The 23,023-nt window shown below is 37.9% G+C and overlaps 1 protein-coding gene across 16 annotated transcripts in view; it reads right to left on the reverse strand.

Annotated features, from left to right (window-relative positions):
- NRG4 (neuregulin 4) overlaps nucleotides 1-23,023 on the reverse strand; it is a 132,542-nt gene that overhangs the window by 59,704 nt on the left and 49,815 nt on the right. For all 16 annotated transcript variants that reach the window (XR_016392030.1, XR_016392028.1, XR_016392029.1 and 13 more), the window contains one exon: nucleotides 22,099-22,192. Coding sequence is in view for 13 of the 16 variants with exons in the window: in XM_089906957.1 (XP_089763083.1) it covers nucleotides 22,099-22,192 (94 nt within the window). In the remaining 3 variants the exon portion in view is untranslated. The remainder of the gene's footprint in view (nucleotides 1-22,098; nucleotides 22,193-23,023) is intronic.

Genomic DNA, 23,023 nt, shown 5'->3' on the forward strand with positions numbered 1-23,023 from the left:
ATATGGCAATAATAGCAGAAAGGCCCAAAGAGGGGAAATATAAGTGTACTATTGAAAGGTTTTTATATTATAATTGAAGTAGTATAATATTAATTGAAAGTAGATGATGATAAGATGTACTATAAAACCCAAAAACAACCACCAAAAAAAACAAAAGCAAAGAGACTGTAGCTGATTCAAAGGCAATTAAGTGGAATTACAAAAACATTCCATCTGAACGAATGCAGAAAAAGAGGAAAAAGGGAACAAAGAACAGAAGGGACTAGTAGAAAACAAAGAGCAAAATAGCAGATTTAAACCCAGTTGTATCAATGACTACATTAAATGTAAACAGTCTAAACAATCTAGTTAAAAGGCAGAGATTGTCCATTGGATTTTAAAAATCCAATTATATGCTGTCAAAAGGAAATTCACTTAAAATATAAAGACATAAATAGGCTTTAAATTAAAAAATGGAAAAATATATACCATGCTAAAACGAAGGGGAAGAAAGCTGGAATGTCTATGTTAAAATCAGACAAAGCAGGCATAGAGCAAAGAATATTACTAGGGATAAAGAGAGTCATTTTCTAAGGATCAAGGAGCCGATTCATCAAGAGAACATAACAATCCTAAATTGCTTTTGCACCTAATAGCAAAGCTTCAAAATACATGAAACATAAACCAATAGAAGAAACAACAAATAGAAAAATCCACAACTACAGTTGTGAATTTCAGTGGAATAGATAGAATGTCAGCAAAAATATAGAAACCTGAACACTATCAATTAATATGATCTAATTGACATTTATCAAACACTCCACTCATTAAAATCAGAAATACATGTACTTTTCAAGTGTGCATGGAACATGGTAAATGATAGATATGCTAGACATATTATGACCCTAAAACAAGGCTCAATAAATTTAAAGGAATTCAAATCATACAAAGTATAAAATGTGAACATAGTAGCATTAAATTAAAAATCAATAATACAAAAGTGTCTAGAAAATCGCCAAGTCTTTGGAAACTAAACAACACACTTATGAGTCAAAGAAGAAATCACAAGGAAATTAGAAAGTAAATAAACTAAATGAAAATGAAAACACAACTTATCAAAAATAATGGGAACTAAAACAGTGTTTTCAGGGGACTTCTGACTTCCCTGGTGGCACAGTAGTTAAGAATCCACCTGCCAGTGCAGGGGACATGGGTTCGATCCCTGGTCCGGGAAGATCTCACATGCTGTGAAGCAACTAAGCCCATGCACCACAACTACTGAGCCTGCGCTCTAGGGCCTGCAAGAGACAACTACTGAGCCCGTGTGCCACAACTACTGAAGCCTGTGCACCCTAGAGCCCGTGTGCCACAAGTACTGAGCCCACGTGCTGCAACTACTGAAGCTTGCGCACCTAGAGTCAATGCTCCGCAACAAGAGAAGTCACCACAGTGAGAAACCCACGTGCTGTAATGAACAGCAGCCCTCACACTCTACAACTAGAGAAAGCCTGTGTGCAGCAACGAGGCAGCCAAAAAAGAAAAAAACAACAACAGTGCTTTCAGAAGAAATTATAGCACTAGATGTTTATTTAAGAAAGAAGAAAGGTCATCAACACTGGCCTAAGGTACCTTGGCAAACTTCTTCCCCATCCAGTAAGACACTGCCTTACCCTCTTCAAGAAGATCTGAACCACAACTGGGGTATTGGGCAAGGTGTTCTCTAAGTTTGTTTCTTCCTTAGGTAGGCTCTCTCAGGCTAGAGGTAGTGGCTGCTCTCTTCACCTGTTATTCCTGTATTCTTTAGGTTTCACTATACCCTTCTTAGAAGCTAAACTTCTTTTACATATTTAATAATTCTCTATATATTTAACACTCAGATTACTGTTCAAGTTACTGTTTTGGTTCCTGTCTCCTGACTGAACCTAACTAAAACAGAATTGGTACTGGGTGTGATGGCAGGAGATAGAACCTCAAGGATAAGATTTTGGGATTGATCTGGTCATGCCCTTAGGTTTAAGCGTAGGAATAAACTCCCTGACAACAGGAAATGGGAGGCTATTAATCCATAGCATGCAGTAGCATCACAATTAATTGTGATGAATCACAATTCATTGTAATTGTACCAATTAAAGCAAATTAAGAGCTCTTAAGTATTATGGCAGTAATGTTGACCATAGGACAAGGTATGGGATAGATTGTCTTGAATGCACTAGAGCACTTATAGAAAGAAAATGATAAACTCAAATCCGAGTCTGGGAACTAAAAAGCTCCCATAGCCACCCTAAAATAATCCATTTCTTATAGCCACAGAGCTGATTTTGCTGAAAATCTAATGTGAAATTTACTTTGTTCAGGCTATTGAATTACAATACTAGTTGAGTTTATGGTCTTTCCAAGCTTCTTATGTGAATAACAGGGCACTGACTGATAAAGAATGAGCCCTTAAAACTTGAAATGGGGACATCTGGTAGGCAAGATGAAACTGGCAATCTTAAATACCCTAGTCCCTTAATTGTGGAAGTAGCTGGCCTTCCTGTGTCTGAGGAAAGGAGCTTTCCTTTGTTTAAAGAACTCTGTGATAACTTTACATGGGGCAAATGCCTGGCAAGGGGACACTCGTTCTCAAGACCCACCAAAATCAACCCTTATTTCTACTAGGCCAATAACTAGGGTCAAACATCAGCATACTCCAAACATAATGTATACACTATGACCCGAGAGGAGAAAGCTTATATACCAGAAGAATTACATTATGTGTGTGTGTGTGTGTGTGTGTATCCTGGGGAATATGTGCAGGAGTAGATTCTAAGAAAAGACCAAAGAGGGATAAGTTTATTGATATGGGTGCACTTACTAGAGATTCTGGATTTAATGTGTTAGAGCTTCTTCCCATTGTATGAGCTAACAGCTTGGTTGGTTGACTGAAACTTGGACTCAGTAGCCTACATTTAATGAAAATAAAATGCTGGAGCTCCCATAGCATGCTGTACATGAGAGAGCATGAAATCTTAGGGTTAGGAGTGCTGGAGTGGATTTATCGTGTGTGAGCTACATGACTACCTCACCACTATATCTCCCAAGAAGGCGTAGAAGGCACTCCTGTCACTAAGGCATTGGTAAGTTCATTAGTGAGGGCAGCACCTGTATCTCTGAGGAGCTCCGTGGCTGCTCTCCTGTGTAGGCCACATAGACTATGGGTGATGCCACCATGAGACATCAGATGACCATATGGTCTGAGCTTCCCATCATGAACTGGGTGCTGTCTGACTCAACTAGCTGTGTTTGAGCATAAACAATTCATTGTCAAGTGGAAATGGCATATAAGAGACCAAGTATAGGCAAATCCATAAGGTACAATAAGTTACATGAGCAAGTAGTTCAGACTCTGATTCCTGTTGTGTTACCTCTTCTCAAATCTATGCTTATAGTCTCCTGAGGAGTTCCTAATAACTAGCAAAGGAAGCAAATATTCAAGCCTAGTTTATAAATGGGTCTGTACAATATGCTGGTGCTGAAAGTGGACAATTACAGCATTACACCCCTACTCAGGGGTGACTAATATTCAGTGATAAAGGAAAATCCTCCCAGTGGGCAGAACTCTGAGCAGTACATTGCCTATCCACTTTGTCTAAAAAGATGGCGAGAAGTATGGATCCACGGGCAGTTGCTCTACAGATCTATTTAGATCCACGGGCAGTTGTTAACAATTTGGCTGTATGGTCAGGGAAGGAAGTAACAAGAATAGAAGATAGGTGACAAGAAAATGTGGAGAAGTAGGTAGATGGGTATTTCAGAATGGGCACAGACTGTGAAGATATTTGGTTCCCATGTGACTGCATATCAAATGGCCTTCACTGCAGAGGGTACTCTTAATAATAAGGTGATGTGCTCCAAATCAAAATGACATGCTCTGTCAGTCACCCTCTTTCCCAAGCTGTCCTAGTGCTTGCTTAAAGGGTCCGGTAACAAAGTGACCATGGTGGCAGAGTGGAGGATATGAATGGGCTCAACAACATGGACTTCCCTTTACCAACGCTGACTTGGCTAATACTATTACTGAGTGCCAAGTCTGCCAACAAAGAGACCAACACTGAGTCCCTGATGTGGAACTATTTTCTGGGGGAACAGTCAGCTACTTGGTGGTGGGTTGGTTACATGGTACATTTTCCATCACAGAGGAGGGCAGAGATTTGTTCTCACTGGAAATGACACATAGTCCAAATATGGATCTGCCTTCCTTGTTCATAATGGTCTGCCAGCACAAACATCCAAGGACTCACAGAATGCCTTATCTACCATCACAGTATTCCATAACACTGCTTCTGATCATGGAACTCATTTCTAAGGAAGTGCCGCTCTGAGTGCATATCCATGGAATGAAAATGGTTTTACCACATATGCTATCACTTAGAAGCATCTGGCCTAATTAAAAATGAAATAAAACTAATGGGAGAGGGCTTCCCTGGTGGCGCAGTGGCTGGGAGTCTGCCTGGCGATGCAGGGGACACGGGTTCGTGCCCCGGTCCGGGAAGATCCCACATGCCGCAGAGCGGCTGGGCCCGTGAGCCATGGCCGCTGAGCCTGCGCGTCCGGAGCCTGTGCTCCGCAACGGGAGAGGCCACAACAGTGAGAGGCCCGTGTACTGCAAAAAAAAAAAAAAAAAAACTAATGGGAGAAAAATAAAGCTGAAAGGATGGGGTTCCATTTTACAGGATTTGGTTATGTGCTTTGAATCAGACAGATATCATTGTACACGGTGCTGACTCCCCCACAGTTAGAATGCATGGGTCTGGGAATCAAGAGGTGGAACTGATAGTGGCTTCACTCACTATTATACCTAATAACCCATTTGCTGAATTTTATTCTCACCTTACAATTTTGAACTTCATGCCTATGAAGTTCAGAGATGCTAGACCCAAAGAGGATAACAATTCCATCAAGGAATACACAAATGGTCTACTGAATTGAAAGGTAAGACTTCCACATGGTCATTTTGGGCTCCACATGCAACTGAACCAAAAGGAAGAAGAGGGGGTTACTCTATTGGCTTCAGCAGTTGATCCCAACTATCAAGAGGAAATTGGGCTATTGGCATATAATGGGGAAAAGGAAGACTATACCTGGAACCCAGGGAATTCTCTGGGCCGCCTCTTAATACTCTATGTCAATTCTCAATAGTGCAGGTTAATGGCAAATTACAGCAATCAAAAAAAAGGCTGGAATATTGAGGACTCATATCCCTCAGGAAAGAAGGTTTGGGTTACTCCACTTGGTAAGAAATCTACTGATGCGATGGCTGAAGACAAGTGGAGTATGGAATGGGTAGTGGAGAAGGAAGCCACAGATATCACCTACGGTCTCATAACAAATTACTTACAAAAAAGATTGTAATATGTATCTTTTCTGCTTGTTATATGTATGTATTTATTTGGAGATATTAACCATTTTCTTTTCATTCTCCATCTTACCATTACTGGAGGTTAAACTTAGTGATTAGTCTTTATACTATAGTATATTCAGTTGCACTATGACTAAATCTGAGGAGTAATTAATATTGCCAGCTATAAAAGCAATTACTGTTGGGACTGAATGCCTCTTAATTTGGGGAAAGTATGAGAATTTCTTGGTGTGTGGAAGTTCAAGTGAGTGTAAGATGTACATATAGAAGCTGGGTAACCAAAGGAGGGATATGCCAGTTATCAATTTACTGCCTCTCACCTCTAAATCTAGACTTTGTCCAAGCTTTGTGAAACTTGGGCTTGAAAGTATACTATTTCTCCTTTGCCAGATGGCATAATGTTAGGCCTTGTCAGTAGAGAGCACTGGAAGGACACCGTAAGAAGGGATTTTTTTTCTTGCTCCTATGGTGTGATGGCCAGTTGGAGTCTTCTGGTGGTATACCCAGTTATACACACCCTCCAGAAAGTTTCAACAGCACCCCAGCAGGTCTTGCTCACACACTAGCAAGCAGCCTCCCAGTGAGACTCACCAGCAACCCAACGGGTGATTTCTGCTTTAATAGCCTTGGCCTGAGAATTTCTCCACCATCTAATAGGCCATAGCCAAACTCTCTCCATCAAGATCTGAATCTCAGCATTGATGGAGCATCCCCAAGTTTTTTCCTTTCTTGAGTACTCTCCCTCAGCTTAGAGGTAGTAGCTGCTCCCTGCATCTTCTAATCCTGTATTCTTTATAGAAATGCTTTTTACCAATTTGAATTTTTCATACTAAATTAGGGAATATCAAGAATGACTTTATGCCAATAAATTTAACTACTTAAATGAAATGGAATTATTCCTTGAAAGGCACAAACTACCAAAGATTACTCAAGAAGAAACAGATAACTTTAACTTTACATCTATTAAAGGCATTGAATTTATATTTAAAAATCTTCCCACAAGTAAAACTCTAGGCCCAGATGGCTTCATTTTTAAATTCAACCAAATATTTAAGAAAGAAATATTACAAACCCTACATAAACTCTTCCAGAAAACTGAAGAGATGGGAACAACTTTCCAACTCATTCTATGAGGCTAGCATTACCCTATAAAGAGTTCACAGTGTATAATTCCATTTACTATATAAAATTCTAGCCACTGCAAAATCAATCAATAGTGACAAGAAGCAAATCAGCATTTACTTGAGAACACAGGGATGGTAGGAAGAGATGAATTACAAAGGGGAATTAGGAAACTTTGAGATTATGGATATTTTCATTATCTTGATTACGCATGTGGTTTCATAGCTCCATACTTATGTCAAAACTCACACTGTACATTTTAAATATGTATTCTTTAAATATGCTTTAATACAGGTATAAAATATACCTTAAATATACCATATCAAGCTGTAAAAAATTAATATAATCTACTACATTAGTCAAATAAAAGAAGAAAATCATATGACCATTTTGATAGGCACAGAAAAAGCATTTAATAAAATATAAAACACATTTATGATAAAACTCTCAGCAAAGAATAGAAGGGTACTTCCTTAACCTGTTAAAAGATATCAACAAAAAACCTACAGTTGATATACTTAAAAATGAAATATTGAGCTTTCTTTCCTTGAGGTCAGAAACAAGACAAGGATGAGCGCTCTCACCACTTCTATTCAACAAATATACTACAGATTCTAGCCACTACAATACAGCAGGCAACAAAGTAAAAAAAGGTATAAAGATCTGATAGAAGTATAACTGCCATTTTCAAAGATGACAAGATTGCAGATTCTTTAGGACTATTTAGACACACAATTATCATAATTCATATGTGAATTCAGCAAGATCATTACACATAAAATCAGTATAAAAATAATTTTATTTCCATACACAAGCAGTTAGCATTTGGAAAATGATTTTTTAATGCCATTGAAAACGCCATCCAAAACCATTAAAATATCTATTTTTAAAAACTAATGAAATATATGCAAGATCATAACACCAAGACTAAAAAATAGATATTGCTGAAAGAAATTTAAGAAGACATAAAATCACAACATTGTAAAGAATTATACTCCAATAAAGATGTTATAAAAAAAAAAAGAAGACATAAAATCAAGGTATATAACATGTTCATGAATTGGAAGTCCTCAACTTTATTTGAGGCCAATTCTCATATTTGACCTAAAGATTCAATCCCAGTTAAAATCCTTGCAGGATTTTTTGGAAGTTGACAAGCTGCTTCCAAAATTTAAATTAGACAAAATGGTAAACCAGACAGACTAGTTTCTACACAGCAGCTGAAGCCCTGCTTTGAACAATCTCAATCATTAATTGGATTAGGTAATCTATGATTACTAGTGCCTCTAACCACTTGTCAGAATCTTATGTAAATCCTCTCTAAAAGAAGATAACACCATCAAAAACCTTAAAATATCTCTACAGTTTTCACACAAAATGTCTGACACATTAAAAAATAACTACCTATGTAAGTACTCAAGACAATCTGATTAAAAACCAAATAGATGTTTTCCACAGAAACAAGAAAACTGATTCTAAAATTCATATGGAATTTCAAGGGACCCTGCATAGACAAAACAATTGTGAAGAACAAAGTTAGACGACTAACACTTCCCAAGTTCAAAACTTACTACAAAGCTAAGTAATCAAAACAGTATGATACTGGCATAAGGACAAACATAAAGACCAATGGAATAGAATAGAGAGCCCCCAAATAAACCCTCACATATATGGTCATTCAACAAGCGTGCCAGGACCAGTCAATGGGGTAAGAGCAGTCTTTTCAACAAATGGTGCTAGGAAAACTGGATAGTCATATGCAAAAGACCTTACCTTACACCATATATAAAAATTAACTAAAAATACAAAAAGCCCTAAACATAAGACCTAAAACTACATAAACTCTTAGAAGAAAACATAAGGCAAAAGCTTCATGACATAGACTTGGCAAGGATTTATTGGAAGTGATACCAATAACACAGGCAACAAAAGAAAAAAACCCAACAAATTGGACTTGATCAAAATTAAAATGTTTCATGCGTCAAATGACACTATCAACTGTGTAAAGGGCAATTCATAAGATGGGAGAAAATATTTGTAAATCACACATCTGGTAATGTGTTAATACCCAGAATGTACAGAGAACTAAAACTCAAGAACAACAAATAAAAAACAACCCAATTCAAAAATAGGCAAAGGACTTAAATAGACATTTCTCCAAAGAAGATATACAAATGGCCAAGAAGCACATTTAAAGATTTCAACATGTCTAATCATTAGGGAAATGCAAATCAAAACCACAATGAGAGACGAGAGGAAGATGGCAGAAGAGTAAGACGCGGAGATCACCTTCCTCCCCACAGATACACCAGAAATACATCTACACGTGTAACAACTCCTACAGAACACCTACTGAACGCTGACAGAAGACCTCAGACCTCCCAAAAGGCAAGAAAGTCCCCACGTACCTGAGTAGGGCAAAAGAAAAAAGAATAAACAGAGACAAAAGGATAGGGACGGGACCTGCACCAGTGGGAGGGAGCTGTGAAGGAGGAAAGGTTTCCTCACAGTAGGAAGCCCCTTCGCGGGCGGAGACTGCGGGTGGTGGAGGGGGAAAGCTTCGGCGCCGCGGAGGAGAGCACAGCAACAGGGGTGCGGGGGACAAAACGGAGAGATCCCCGCACAGAGGATCGGTGCCGACCGGCACTCACCAGCCCGAGAGGCTTGTCTGCTCACCCGCCAGGGCGGGCAGGGGCTGGGAGGTGAGGCTCAGGCTTCGGTCAAACGCAGGGAGAGGACTGGGGTTGGCGGCGTGAACACAGCCTGCAGGGGGTTAGTGCACCACGGCTAGCCGGGAGGGAGTCCGGGGAAAAGTCTGGACCTGCCGAAGAGGCAAGAGATGTTTTCTTCCCTCTTTGTTTCCTGGTGCGCGAGGAGAGAGGATTAAGAGTGCTGCTTAAAGCGGCTCCAGAGACGGGTGTGAGACGCGTCTAAGAGCGCAGACCCCAGAGACGGGCATGAGACGCTAAGGCTGCTGCTGCCGCCACCAAGAAGCCTGTGTGTGAGAACAGGTCACTATCCACACCCCCCTTCCGGGGAGCCTGTGCAGCCCGCCACTGCCAAGGTCCCAGGATCCAGGGACAACTTCCCCGGGAGAACGCACGGCGCGCCTCAGGCTGGTGCAACGTCATGATGGCCTCTGCCGCCGCATGCTCGCCCCGCACTCCGTACCCCTCCCTCCCCCCAGCCTGAGTGAGCCAGGGTTCCCGAAACAGCTGCTCCTTTAACCCCGTCCTGTCTGAGCGAAGAACAGACACCCCCCGGGCGACCTACATGACACGCAGAGGCGGGGCCAAATCCAAAGCTGAGCCCCGGGAGCTGTGAGAACAAAGAACAGAAAGGGAAATCTCTCCCAGCAGCCTCAGAAACAGTGGATTAAAGCTCCACAATCAACTTGATGTACCCTACATCTGTGGAATACATGAACAGACAACGAATCATCCCAAATTGAGGAGGTGGACTGTGAGAGCAAGATTTATTATTTTTTCCCCTTTTCCTCTTTTTGTGAGTGTGTATGTGTATGCTTCTGTGTGAGATTTTGTCTCTATAGCTTTGCTTCCACCATTTGTCCTAGGGATATATCCGTCCATTTTTTTTGTTTTGTTTTTTCTTTAAAAAATTTTTTTTCTTAATAATTATTTTTTATTTTAATAACTATTTTATTTTATCTTACTTTCTTTTATTTTATCTTCTTTCGTTCCTCCCTCCCTCCCTTCTTCCTTCCTTCTTTCTTTCCTTTTCTTTCTTCCTTCCTTCCTTCCTTCCTTTCTTTCTCTCTCTCTCTTTCTCTCCCTCCCTCCCTCCCTCCCTCTCTCTCTCTCTCTCTCTTTCTTTCTTCTTTTTCTCCCTTTTATTCTGAGCCGTGTGGATGAAAGGCTCTTGGTGCTGCAGCCAGGAGTCAGTGCTGTGCCTCTGAGGTGGGAGAGCCAACTTCAGGACACTGGTCCACAAGAGACCTCCCAGCTCCACATAATATCAAACGGCAAAAATCTCCCAGAGATTTCCATCTCAACACCAGCACCCAACTTCACTCAGCAACCAGCAAGCTACAGTGCTGGACACCCTATGCCAAACAACTAGCAAGACAGGAACACAACCCCAACCATTAGCAGAGAGGCTGCCTAAAATCATAATAAGTCCATAGACACCCCAAAACACATCACCAGACGTGGACCTGCCCACCAGAAAGACAAGATCCAGCCTCATCCACCAGAACACAGGCACTAGTCCCCTCCACCAGGAAGCCTACACAACCCACTGAACCAACTTTAGCCACTGGGGACAGACACCAAAAACAACGGGAACTACGAACCTGCAGCCTGCAAAAAGGAGGCCCCAAACACAGTAAGATAAGAAAAATGAGAAGACAGAAAAACACACAGCAGATGAAGGAGCAAGATTAAAAACCCACCAGACTTAACAAATGAATAGGAAATAGGCAGTCTACCTGAAAAAGAATTCAGAGTAATGATAGTAAAGATAGTAAAGATGATCCAAAACCTTGGAAAAAGAATAGAGAAAATGCAAGAAACACTTAACAAGGACCTAGAAGAACTAAAGATGAAACAAACAATGATGAACAACACAATAAATGAAATTAAAAATACTCTAGATGGGATCAATAGCAGAATTCCTATTGATCCAGGTCACTTAAGTGACCTGGAAGATAAAATAGTGGAAATAACTACTGCAGAGCAGAATAAAGAAAAAAGAATGAAAAGAACTGAGGACAGTCTCAGAGACCTCTGGGACAACATTAAATGCACCAACATTCGAATTATAGGGGTTCCAGAAGAAGAAGAGAAAAAGAAAGGGACTGAGAAAACATTTGAAGAGATTATAGTTGAAAACTTCCCTAATACGGGAAAGGAAATAGTTAATCAAGTCCAGGAAGCACAGAGAGTCCCATACAGGATAAATCCAAGGAGAAATACGTCAAGACACATATTACTCAAACTGTCAAAAATTAAATACAAAGAAAACATATTAAAAGCAGCAAGGGAAAAACAACAAATAACACACAAGGGAATCCCCATAAGGTTAACAGCTGATCTTTCAGCAGAATCTCTGCAAGCCAGAGGGACTGGCAGGACATGTTTAAAGTGATGAAGGAGAAAAACCTGCAACCAAGATTACTCTACCCAGCAAGGATCTCATTCAGATTTGATGGAGAAATTAAAACCTTTACAGACAAGCAAAAGCTGAAAGAGTTCAACACCACCAAACCAGCTTTACAACAAATGCTAAAGGAACTTCTCTAGGCAAGAAACACAACAGAAGGAAAAGACCTACAATAATGAACCCAAAACAAGAAAATGGGAATAGGAACATACATATCAATAATTACCTTAAATGTAAATGGACTAAATGCTCCCACCAAAAGACACAGATCGGCTGAATGGATACAAAAACAAGACCCATATAGATGATGTCTACGAGAGACCCACTTCAGACCTAGAGACACATACAGACTGAAAGTAAGGGGATGGAAAAAGATATTCCATGCAAACGGAAACCAAAAGAAAGCTGGAGTGGCAATTCTCATATCAGACAAAATAGACTTTAAAATAAAGACTATTATAAGAGACAAAGAAGGACACTACATAATGATCAACGGATCCATCAAAGAAGAAGATATAACAATTGTAAATATTTATGCACCCAACATAGGAGCCCCTCAATACATAAGGCAAACACTAACAGCCATAAAAGGGAAAATCGACAGTAACACATTCATAGTAGGGGACTTTAACACCCCACTTTCACCAATGGACAGATCATCCAAAATGAAAATAAATAAGCAAACACAAGCTTTAAATGATACATTAAACAAGATGGACTTAAGTGATATTTATAGGACACTCCATCCAAAAACAACAGAATACACATTTTTCTCAAGTGCTCATGGAACATTCTCCAGGATAGATCATATCTTGGGTCACATATCAAGCCTTGGTAAATTTAAGAAAACTGAAATTTTATCAAGTATCTTTTCCGACCACAACGCCATGAGACTAGATATCAATTACAGGAAAAGATCTGTAAAAAATACAAACACATGGAGGCTAAACAATACACTACTTAATAACGCAGTGATCACAGAAGAAATCAAAGAGGAAATCAAAAAATACCTAGAAACAAATGACAATGGAGACACGACGACCCAAAACCTATGGGATGCAGCAAAAGCAGTTCTAAGAGGGAAGTTTATAACTATACAAGCCCACCTTAAGAAACAGGAAACATCTCAAATAAACAACCTAACCTTGCACCTAAAGCAATTAGAGAAAGAAGAACAAAAAAATCCCATATCTAGCAGAAGGAAAGAAATCATAAAAATCAGATCAGAAAAAAATGAAAAAGAAATGAATGAAACAATAGCAAAGATCAATAAAACTACAAGCTGGTTCTTTGAGAAGATAAACAAAATTGATAAACCATTAGCCAGACTCATCAAGAAAAAAAGGGAGAAGACTCAAATCAATAGCATTAGAAATGAAAAAGGAGAAGTAACAACTGACACTGCAGAAATAAAAAAGATCATGAGAGATTACTACAAGCAACTCTATGCCAATAAAATGGACAACCTGGAAGAAATGGACAAATTCTTAGAAATGCACAACCTGCCAAGACTGAATCAGGAAGAAATAGAAAATATGAACAGACCAATCACAAGCACTGAAATTCAAACTGTGATTAAAAATCTTCCAACAAACAAAAGCCCAGGACCAGATGGCTTCACAGGTGAATTCTATTAAACATTTAGAGAAGAGCTAACACCTATCCTTCTCAAACTCTTCCAAAATATAGCAGAGGGAGGAACACTCCCAAACTCATTCTACAAGGTCACCATCACCCTGATACCAAAACCAGACAAGGATGTCACAAAGAAAGAAAACTACAGGCCAATATCACTGATGAACATAGATGCAAAAATCCTCAACAAAATACTAGCAAACAGAATCCAACAGCACATTAAACGGATCATACACCATGATCAAGTGGGGTTTATTCCAGGAATGCAAGGATTCTTCAATATATGCAAATCAATCAACGTGATACACCATATTAACAAATTGAAGGAGAAAACCCATATGATCATCTCAATAGATGCAGAGAAAGCTTTCGACAAAATTCAACACCCATTTATGATAAAAAACCCTCTAGAGTGTAGGCATAGAGGGAACTTTCCTGAACATAATAAAGGCCATATATGAAAAACCCACAGCCAACATCATCCTCAATGGTGAAAAACTGAAAGCATTTCCACTAAGATCAGGAAGAAGACAAGGTTGCCCACTCTCACCACTCTTACTCAACATAGTTTTGGAAGTTTTAGCCACGGCAATCAGAGAAGTAAAAGAAATAAAATACAAACTGGAAAAAAAGAAGTAATACTGTCCCTGTTTGCAGATGACAGGATACTATACATAGAGAATCCTAAAGATGCTACCAGAAAACTACTAGAGCTAATCAATGAATTTGGTAAAGTAGCAGGATACAAAATTAATGCACAGAAATCTCTGGCTTTCCTATACACTAATGATGAAAAATCTGAAAGTGAAATCAAGAAAATACTCCCATTTACCACTGCAACGAAAAGAATAAAATATCTGGAATAAACCTACCTAAGGAGACAAAAGATCTGTATGCAGAAAATTATAAGACACTGATGAAAGAAATTAAAGATGATACAAATAGAAGGAGAGATATACCATGTTCTTGGATTGGAAGAATCAACATTGTGAAAATGACTCTAGTACCCAAAGCAATCTATAGATTCAGTGCAATCCCTATCAAACTACCACTGGCATTTTTCACAGAATTAGAACAAAAAATTTCACAATTTATACGGAAACACAAAAGACCCCGAATAGCCAAAGGAACCTTGAGAACGAAAACGGAGCAGGAGGATTCAGGCTCCCTGACTTCAGACTATACTACAAGGCTACAGTAATCAAGACAGTATGGTACTGGCACAAAAACAGAAAGATCAATGGAACAGGATAAAAAGCCCAGAGACAAACCCACGCACATATGGTCACCTTATCTTTGATAAAGGAGGCAGGAATGTACAGTGGAGAAAGGACAGCCTCTTCCATAAGTGGTGCTGGGAAAACTGGACAGGTACATGTAAAAGTATGAAATTAGATCACTCCCTAACACCATACACAAAAATAAGCGCAAAATGGATTAAAGACCTAAATGTAAGGCCAGAAACTATCAAACTCTTAGAGGAAAACCTAGGCAGAACACTCTATGACAGAAATCACAGCAAGATCCTTTTTGACCCACCTCCTAGAGAAATGGAAATAAAGACAAAAATAAACAAATGGGACCTAATGAAACTTCAAAGCTTTTGCGCAGCAAAGGAAACCATAAACAAGACCAAAAGACAGCCCTCAGAATGGGAGAAAATATTTGCAAATGAAGCAACTGACAAAGGATTAATCCCCAAAATTTATAAGCAGCTCATGCAGCTTAATAACAAAAAAACAAACAACCCAATCCAAAAATGGGCAGAAGACCTAAATAGACATTTCTCCAAAGAAGATATACAGACTGCCAAAAAACACATGAAAGAATGCTCAACATCACTAATCGTTAGAGAAATGCAAATCAAAACTACAATGAGATATCATCTCACACCAGTGAGAATGGCCATCATCAAAAAATCTAGAAACAATAAATGCTAGAGAGGGTGTGGAGAAAAGGGAACCCTCTTGCACTGCTGGTGGGAATGTGAATTGGTAGAGCCACTATGGAGAACAGTATGGAGGTTCCTTAAAAAACTACAAACAGAACTACCATATGACCCAGCAATCCCACTACTGGGCATATACCCTGAGAAAACCATAATTCAAAAAGAGTCGTGTACCAAAATGTTCACTGCAGCTCTATTTACAATAGCCCGGAGATGGAAACAACCTAAGTGTCCATCAACGGATGAATGGATAAAGAAGATGTGGCACATATATACAATGGAATATTACTCAGCCATAAAAAGTAATGAAATTGAGCTATTTGTAATGAGGTGGATGGACCTAAAGTCTGTCATACAGAGTGAAGTAAGTCAGAAAGAGAAAGAGAAATACCGTATGGTAACACATATATATGGAATTTAAGAAAAAAATGTCATGAAGAACCTAGGGTTAAGACAGGAATAAAGACACAGACCTACTAGAGAATGAACTTGAGGATATGGGGAAGGGGAAGGGTAAGCTGTGACAAAGCGAGAGAGTGGCATGGACATATATACACTACCAAACGTAAAATAGATAGCTAGTGGGAAGCAGCCGCATAGCACAGGGAGATCAGCTCGGTGCTCTGTGACCACCTAGAGGGGTGCGATAGGGAGGGTGGGAGGAAGGGAGACGCAAGAGGGAAGATATGGGAACATATGTATATGTATAACTGAATCACTTTGTTATAAAGCAGAAACTAACACACCATTGTAAAGCAGTTATACTCCAATAAAGACGTAAAAAACAAAAAAAACCCGCAATGAGGGCTTCCCTGGTGGCGCAGTGGTTAAGAATCCACCTGCCAATGCCGGGGACATGGGTTTGAGCCCTGGTCTGGGAAGATCCCACATGCCGCAGATCAACTAAGCCCATGTGCCACAGCTACTTAGGCTGTGCTCTAGAACCCGTGAGCCACAACTACTGAGCCCGTCTGCTGCAACTACTGAGGCCCACGTGCCTAGAGCCCGTGCTCTGCAACAAGAGAAGCCACCACAATGAGAAGTCTGCACACTGCAACAAAGAGTAGCCCCCGCTCGCCACAACTAGAGACAGCTCGGGCGCAGCAACGAAGACCCAACGCAGCCAAAAATTAGAAAAATAAAATAAACCACAATGAGATACCGCTTCACATCCATTAGGCTATTATCAAAAAAACAGAAAATAACAAGTGTTCACAAAGATGTGGAGAAATTGGAACTTTTGTGCATTGCTAGTAGGAATGTAACACGGTGCAGCCACTGTAGAAAACAGCAAGGCAGTGCCTGAAAAATTAAACATAGAATTACCGTACAATCCCACTCCTGGTTATATACTCAGAAGAACTGAAGGCAGGGTCTTGAGGAGATATTTGTATACCCGTGTTCATAGCAGCATTATTCAGAATAGCCAAGAGGTTAAAAACAACCCAGATGTCCCCCAATGGATGAGTGGATAAACAAAATATGTTACATACATACAATGGAATATCATTAATCTTTAAAAAGGAAGGAAATTCTACACTATGCTATAATGGAAGAACCCTGAAGTCATTATGCTAAGTAAAATAAGACAGACATACAAGCTAAGTATTGTTATGATTCCACTTATTAAGGAACCTAGGATAGTCAAATTCATAGAGCTACAAATTCGAACAATGCTTACCAGCGCTGGAAAGAGGGCAAATGGGAGGTTATTGTTTAATGGGCACAAATTTCCATGTAGGATGATGAAAAAGTTCTGGAGATGGATAGTGGTGATGGCTGCATAACAATGTGAATGTACTTAATGTCACTGAACTATACACTTAAAAATGGTCATAATGGTAAGTTTTATGTTATCTATCTTTTACTACAATAAAAAATAATTCAAACAATACTAGAATTCACCTAAACCTTTAAATTAAGTATTATAGTGAATAAGAATCATACTTTCATAAAGTAAAATTCACAACTTCAGTTAATAAATAGTATGTAAAATATATTTATACTGCCATTTATACTGCCTCATTTTCTTTTTTATATGAAATATACTGAAAACCACAAAAAAGGTGTAAAAAAACCCACCCATAATCACTGCATAAAAATTATATACTGATCTTGTAAGGCTAATATAACATAGTACATTTTACTAAACAATTTAAAATTTGAGTTTTCTGTAATTACTTGCAGCAATACATAGGTATAATTTGTTCCTTTCCTTCCTTCATTATGCTTATTTATTCATTTATGTATTTTGCTAGGCACAAAAAGCAGTAAGATGGCAAATCTCTGCCCTCAAGGCATTCATAATTTTGAGGAAGGCAGTAAATAAACAGTTAAAATATTAATCAGTGGCATAATAAAGGTATGCATGAAATGCACAAGGTATTATGGGGTACAAAAGAAAGAGCCCATGAAACTGCCTGGTTAAGACAAAGAAGGCTCCACAGAAGAAGTGATAAATTAGCTCTCTTCACAGACAAGGGAGGAAAGGCATTTCAGGCAGGCGAACTGACATATGCCAAAGCATGGAATCAGGCTTAGCATGTTTGGGAACCTGCACATTGTTCAGGATGTTTAGAACTCAAGGTATGTATGAAGAAGTTATAGGAGAGGATGTCAACAGAACAGACCAATACGATGAAAAGCTTTGAATGCCAGGCTAAGAAATTTGGAGATACACTCTATCTTTTGAAATATTTTGTGAACAGAAAAGACAAAGACAACTACAGCAGTATTGTGAATGAGACTAGGATAGAAGAAAGAAAGCTACTGCAATACCTCAGGAGAGAAACAATACTAAGGAAAAAGCAAAGAGATACAGAAGTAAGGATAAATTCCATTTAATCCAGGACTTTGTAAATAATTAGATGTTGGTACAAATGAACTTATTTACAAAACAGAAATAGAGTCACAGATGTAGAAAACAATCTTACGGTTACCAAGAGGGAAAGAGGAGGAGGGATAAATTGGGAGATTGGGATTGACATATACACACTACTATACATAAAACAGATAACTAATAAGGACTTACTGTATAACACAGGGAACTCTACTCAATACTATAAGTGGATATATGTGTATGTATAACTGATTCACTGTGCTGTACAGCAGAAAGTAACACAACATTGTAAGTCAACTATACTCCAATTAAAAAAAATACTGAGCCACTGAATCAAAAAAATAATAGCCATGACTCCAAACACATGCACACACACACACCTGAAGCACAAGTTTCACAAATAATACTTACACTCATTATGCACTATTTATTCTAATATTTTTTCTATTCTTTTCATTAAAAAAGACAGACACAACAAAATTAATTTCAAGACATATCAATGAAAATAAATAGAATGTAGGGTGGAAAAATAAAACTCAATCATTTCAATAAAGACAGAAAAGGTAACGTTCAACTAACTGTATGTGTTTACAGACACACATTGAAAAATTGGAAGAGAAAAGTGTATTAGTCAAATACTGAAAAATGAAAGCTAGTACAGCTATCTTAATGTCAGATAAATAGATTTTAAGGCAAAAAACATTAGAGATAAAGAAGGTCACTATATCATGATAAAAAGGGATACTTCACCAGAAGACATAACCATTCTAAATTAATATAGCCTTAATAACATTGCCTCAAAATATTTTCAGCAAAAATTAACAGAAATTGTGATATTAAAGATCCAAAAACAGTGAGAAATTTTGACATAACTCTTCAGTTATTGATAAATCAAGAAGATTGAAAATTAGTAAGGATATGTAAGATTTGAACAGCACATTAATAAGAAGCTTGATCCTAGGTACATATATAAAACCCTACATCTGTCAATTAAAGAATATACATTCTTCTCTAGGAGACACAGACCATTTAAAATACTGTACATGAACCAGGCTCCAGAGCAAATCTCAACAAACACTAACGAACTGATGTCACGTATTCCTCAACTTTAAAATATTAGCTTAAAAAAAGAAAATCACTGTGCTAAATCACCAAATAAAGAAAATAGGTAAGAAAAATGAGAGGAGGTTGGTTTGAAAGAAAGTCCAAAGAGGCTCTAGAAAGCTCTCTCTTCCTGCCATGTATGGCATAATCTTCCATATTTTTGCATGTGTTTTTTACAACGCTTTAAAAAGCAAGAAAAATACTCTTAGCTTGAGGGTCATACAAAAACGATCTGGTCTGTGGTTTGTAATTTGCTTACATCTAGAAGAAGGTACTCCTCGTTCTGTCATATGTTGTCTCTGCAGTCTGATAGCTGGCTCCTTACTAGCTCTTCCAGAAAATAAATCTGCCAGTCAAAAGTTCTACCCAGGTACATCTGCAAACCAGAAAGCAGGCACTCACCAGAACCCAACCAGGCTGGCACCCTAATCTCAGACTTCTGGCCTTTAGAACTGTGAGAAATAAATTTCTGTTGTTTAGAAGCCACCCAGTCTATGATATTTTGCTATAGTAGCCTGAACTAAGACCCTAGATTTCTTCCCATTACAATGATTCTCCAAATTTCAGTACTCTGAACTCTTTCTTTCAACTTATTCACTGCAGCATAACAGACATTTATTTAGTATACAGACAAGTATTAAGTACACAGCTAAATAGAACACATACTCTGACTACCATGCAATTAAATTAGATATAAATCTTAAAGTATAACCAAAAAAAAAAACCCCATACATTAAAGAAGAAATCATGATGGAAAAAATTTTAAACTCAGTACTGAACAACAGGCTATAAAATCTGTAGGAAGGAGTTAAAATGTATTTGGAAATTTTTAACATTAAATACTGTCTGTTAAAAAGAAGGCTAAAGATCAATGAACTGAAGACCAAAGTTAAGGACTCACAATGCCTGACTTCACTTATTATAAAGCTACAGTTATTGGGACTATTTGTTATTGGTAAAAGACAGAAATACAGATCAGTGATTTAGAATAGCCCAGAAGTAGACCCACACATATATGGTCAATTAATTTTTGACAAAGATGCAAAGGCAATTCAACGGAGAAAGGATAGCCTTTTCACCCATATAGCTACACCAAGATCAAGATACAAAATGTTACTATTTTTTAATTATTAAATTTATTTTTTCTGGTAAGCATTTTGGTTTTGTTCTATGAATGTCACATGTCATATCCCCTTATAAAGAATCCAGAATGAATATATCATAAGATTAAGTGAACCCTGGGAGTTGTACTCAAAGACCATTTCTTTAATTTTTTCCTAGTTGTATGACTTTTGGCAAGTCAGTTAATTTTTCATTTTCCCTTTATTTTTCTATTTCCTTAGGTTTCCTCTCCCCCTTTTCTCTAAGGTTTTTCTGAGAATGAAACATGAAAATGTAAATAAAGAATATGGTCAGTAAAGAAATTTGGGGGGATAATGGAAATGTTCTGTATTTTGTGGTGGTGGTGGTTTCACAGGTATAAACATTTGTCAAAATTCATCAGTTATGCACTTAAAATGAACGTAGGGACTTCCCTGGTGGCGCAGTGGTTAAGAATCCACCTACCAATGCAGGGGACATGGGTTCGAGCCCTGGTCCAGGAAGATCCCACATGCCGCAGACCAACTAAGCCCGTCCGCCACAACTACTGAGCCTGTGCTCTAGAGCCCGTGAGCCACAACTACTGAGCCCACGAGCCACAACTACTGAAGCCTGTGCGCCTAGAGCCAGTGCTCTGCAACAAGAGAAGCCACTGCAATGAGAAGCCCATGCACCGCAACGAAGAGTAGCCCCCGCTTGCCAGAACTAGAGACAGCCAGTGCATAGCAACAAAGACCCAATGCAGCCATAAATAAATAAATAAATAAATTAAAAATGAATGTAGTTTGTCATACATAAATTATATCTCAGTAAATGGATTTAAAAATGTAAAATAATGTAGAAGCTCCTGGTGGGTGAGAAATAATTGCTAATTTGTTCCTTTATCCCCTTCCTTTTTTACCTGAGAGGAAAAAATGCCTATTTTTAAAAACAGTCACTCACTATTCCCTCCATGAAAACTTCTAAAAACATCCTGAGATAATTATAAGGTTATTTCTCTGCCTCTCCTCCTCCACACTAAATCCCAGTACCTTTCATTTTTCCTGTGAATTTTACTTTCCTATCCTTTAGTAAGATCTTAAATCTAGATTCTATACCTCTCACATTTCAGTTAAGTAACAAAAACAGAGTAATTGATGCACATGCTACAAAGTATCTTTAGATGTTAGCTCTGCTAAAATCTGTGGACATTATTGGTAGTGCTGTTTTTCATTCACATATTAAAAGAGGTTTATTATAACCCCCTTAAACCCTGTTCAACCAAACTCACACGAAGCCAGCTACACACGTACTATTTTCAAGTCTTTTATTGATCACTGGCTATAACGATACTCCTAAAGTGAATAATATTATTTTAAAACAATAATGGCTAAGATACCCTTCTTTTTAAAATTTGCTGCTACCATTAGAAAAACTTAACTCTTCATTTTCTTTTTAATATATCAAATGAAGTTTTGGTACCAACACAGTTATCATGTATTCTAAATCAAAGCAAAATATCTCATGTTGCTTTTCTTACATTAGTGAATTCTATAGCTGTTTTGACAGTAATAAGTATAGACTGTCTTCCCTAAATTGCTAAAATCATAGAGCATTCACTAAAATGGATTAAAAAATCTGAATAGGCTTGAAGCTACCACTACCAGTTTTCAAAATAAACACTTTTGAGATTGTGATTTGCCACTTTGCTTTGTTTTTATTTTAAAACCATAATCTTGTTCTACATAAATATGAAGATTGTTCCTCACACTTTTTCATCTTATACCCTTTGTTCAATATTTATCACTTCTCAAAGAAGTTAGTAGATGATAAAAAATAAAATCACCCTCTCCCCCAGTCCATTTCACTCACCTACAAAATGGGCTGGGAATAGTAGGTATCACATAACAAATCCCTCCATTCAGGCAAAATGACCTATGACTGGGACCACAGGGCTCTTCATGATCTAAAACATATACATAAATAAAATAGAGAAAAACAAATTATAGTTTTTCTAATAAAATAAGGAAAAGGACCAAGTATCTTATACTGAAGTAGTAATTCTAAAAATTAGAATGAAGAATTGTTTCTTAAAATGAAGGACTTAATCTTATTCCTTCTTTGATAAGCAGGGACTTCTATCCCTTTGAGGAAAAAAATTAATCTGTCTTGAAGATATGGTCATTAATTATGATGGAGTTAAAAGCTATATTACAGAAATAGGGAATCTCTATAATAGATTAAAAGGAGGACATTATGATCTTAAAATAAATAGTGGCTTTTCTCATTTAGTACATAGATTCTGGAGCTTTGCTTAGAGTTTTTCTGTCCCAAGTGTATATTTAGATTCCTATCTTTCCTTTAAGGTCTCAAATACATTAAAGTCTGAAATTGTTGTGGGAAAAAAATTAGATTATTAAATAAATTCTGATGTCCAAAATCATCTTTAAATATTTCTACATATGACAATTTTAACATCAAAAAAACAAAAATATAATCTTATTAGGTTTTGGTTTGCAAGGGAATTTTAGGTAATAACTAGTAACTATTGAAAACCTAAGTCATCATCTGATAAATAGCAAAAATTTTCATAATATTAAGAAAATAAACCTCCATTTCTCTCTTGCTTCCTTTCTCTCCTCCTCTTTCTCCATCCTTTCTTCCTCCTTTATCTTTGACCTTTCCTTTATGTTCTTTCTCTCTTTGCCTTCCCTTTCTCTCTTGGTACCTCTCCTTCCTTCCAGCCTCTACCTCCTCCTCCACCATCAAAAAAAAAAATCCCACCAAAACCATCAGA

This window comes from Delphinapterus leucas, chromosome 2 (genome assembly GCF_059928025.1).
Source record: "Delphinapterus leucas isolate spDelLeu-1000000601 "Yukka" chromosome 2, BTC_Dleu_Yukka2, whole genome shotgun sequence".
Classification (NCBI taxonomy): domain Eukaryota; kingdom Metazoa; phylum Chordata; class Mammalia; order Artiodactyla; family Monodontidae; genus Delphinapterus; species Delphinapterus leucas.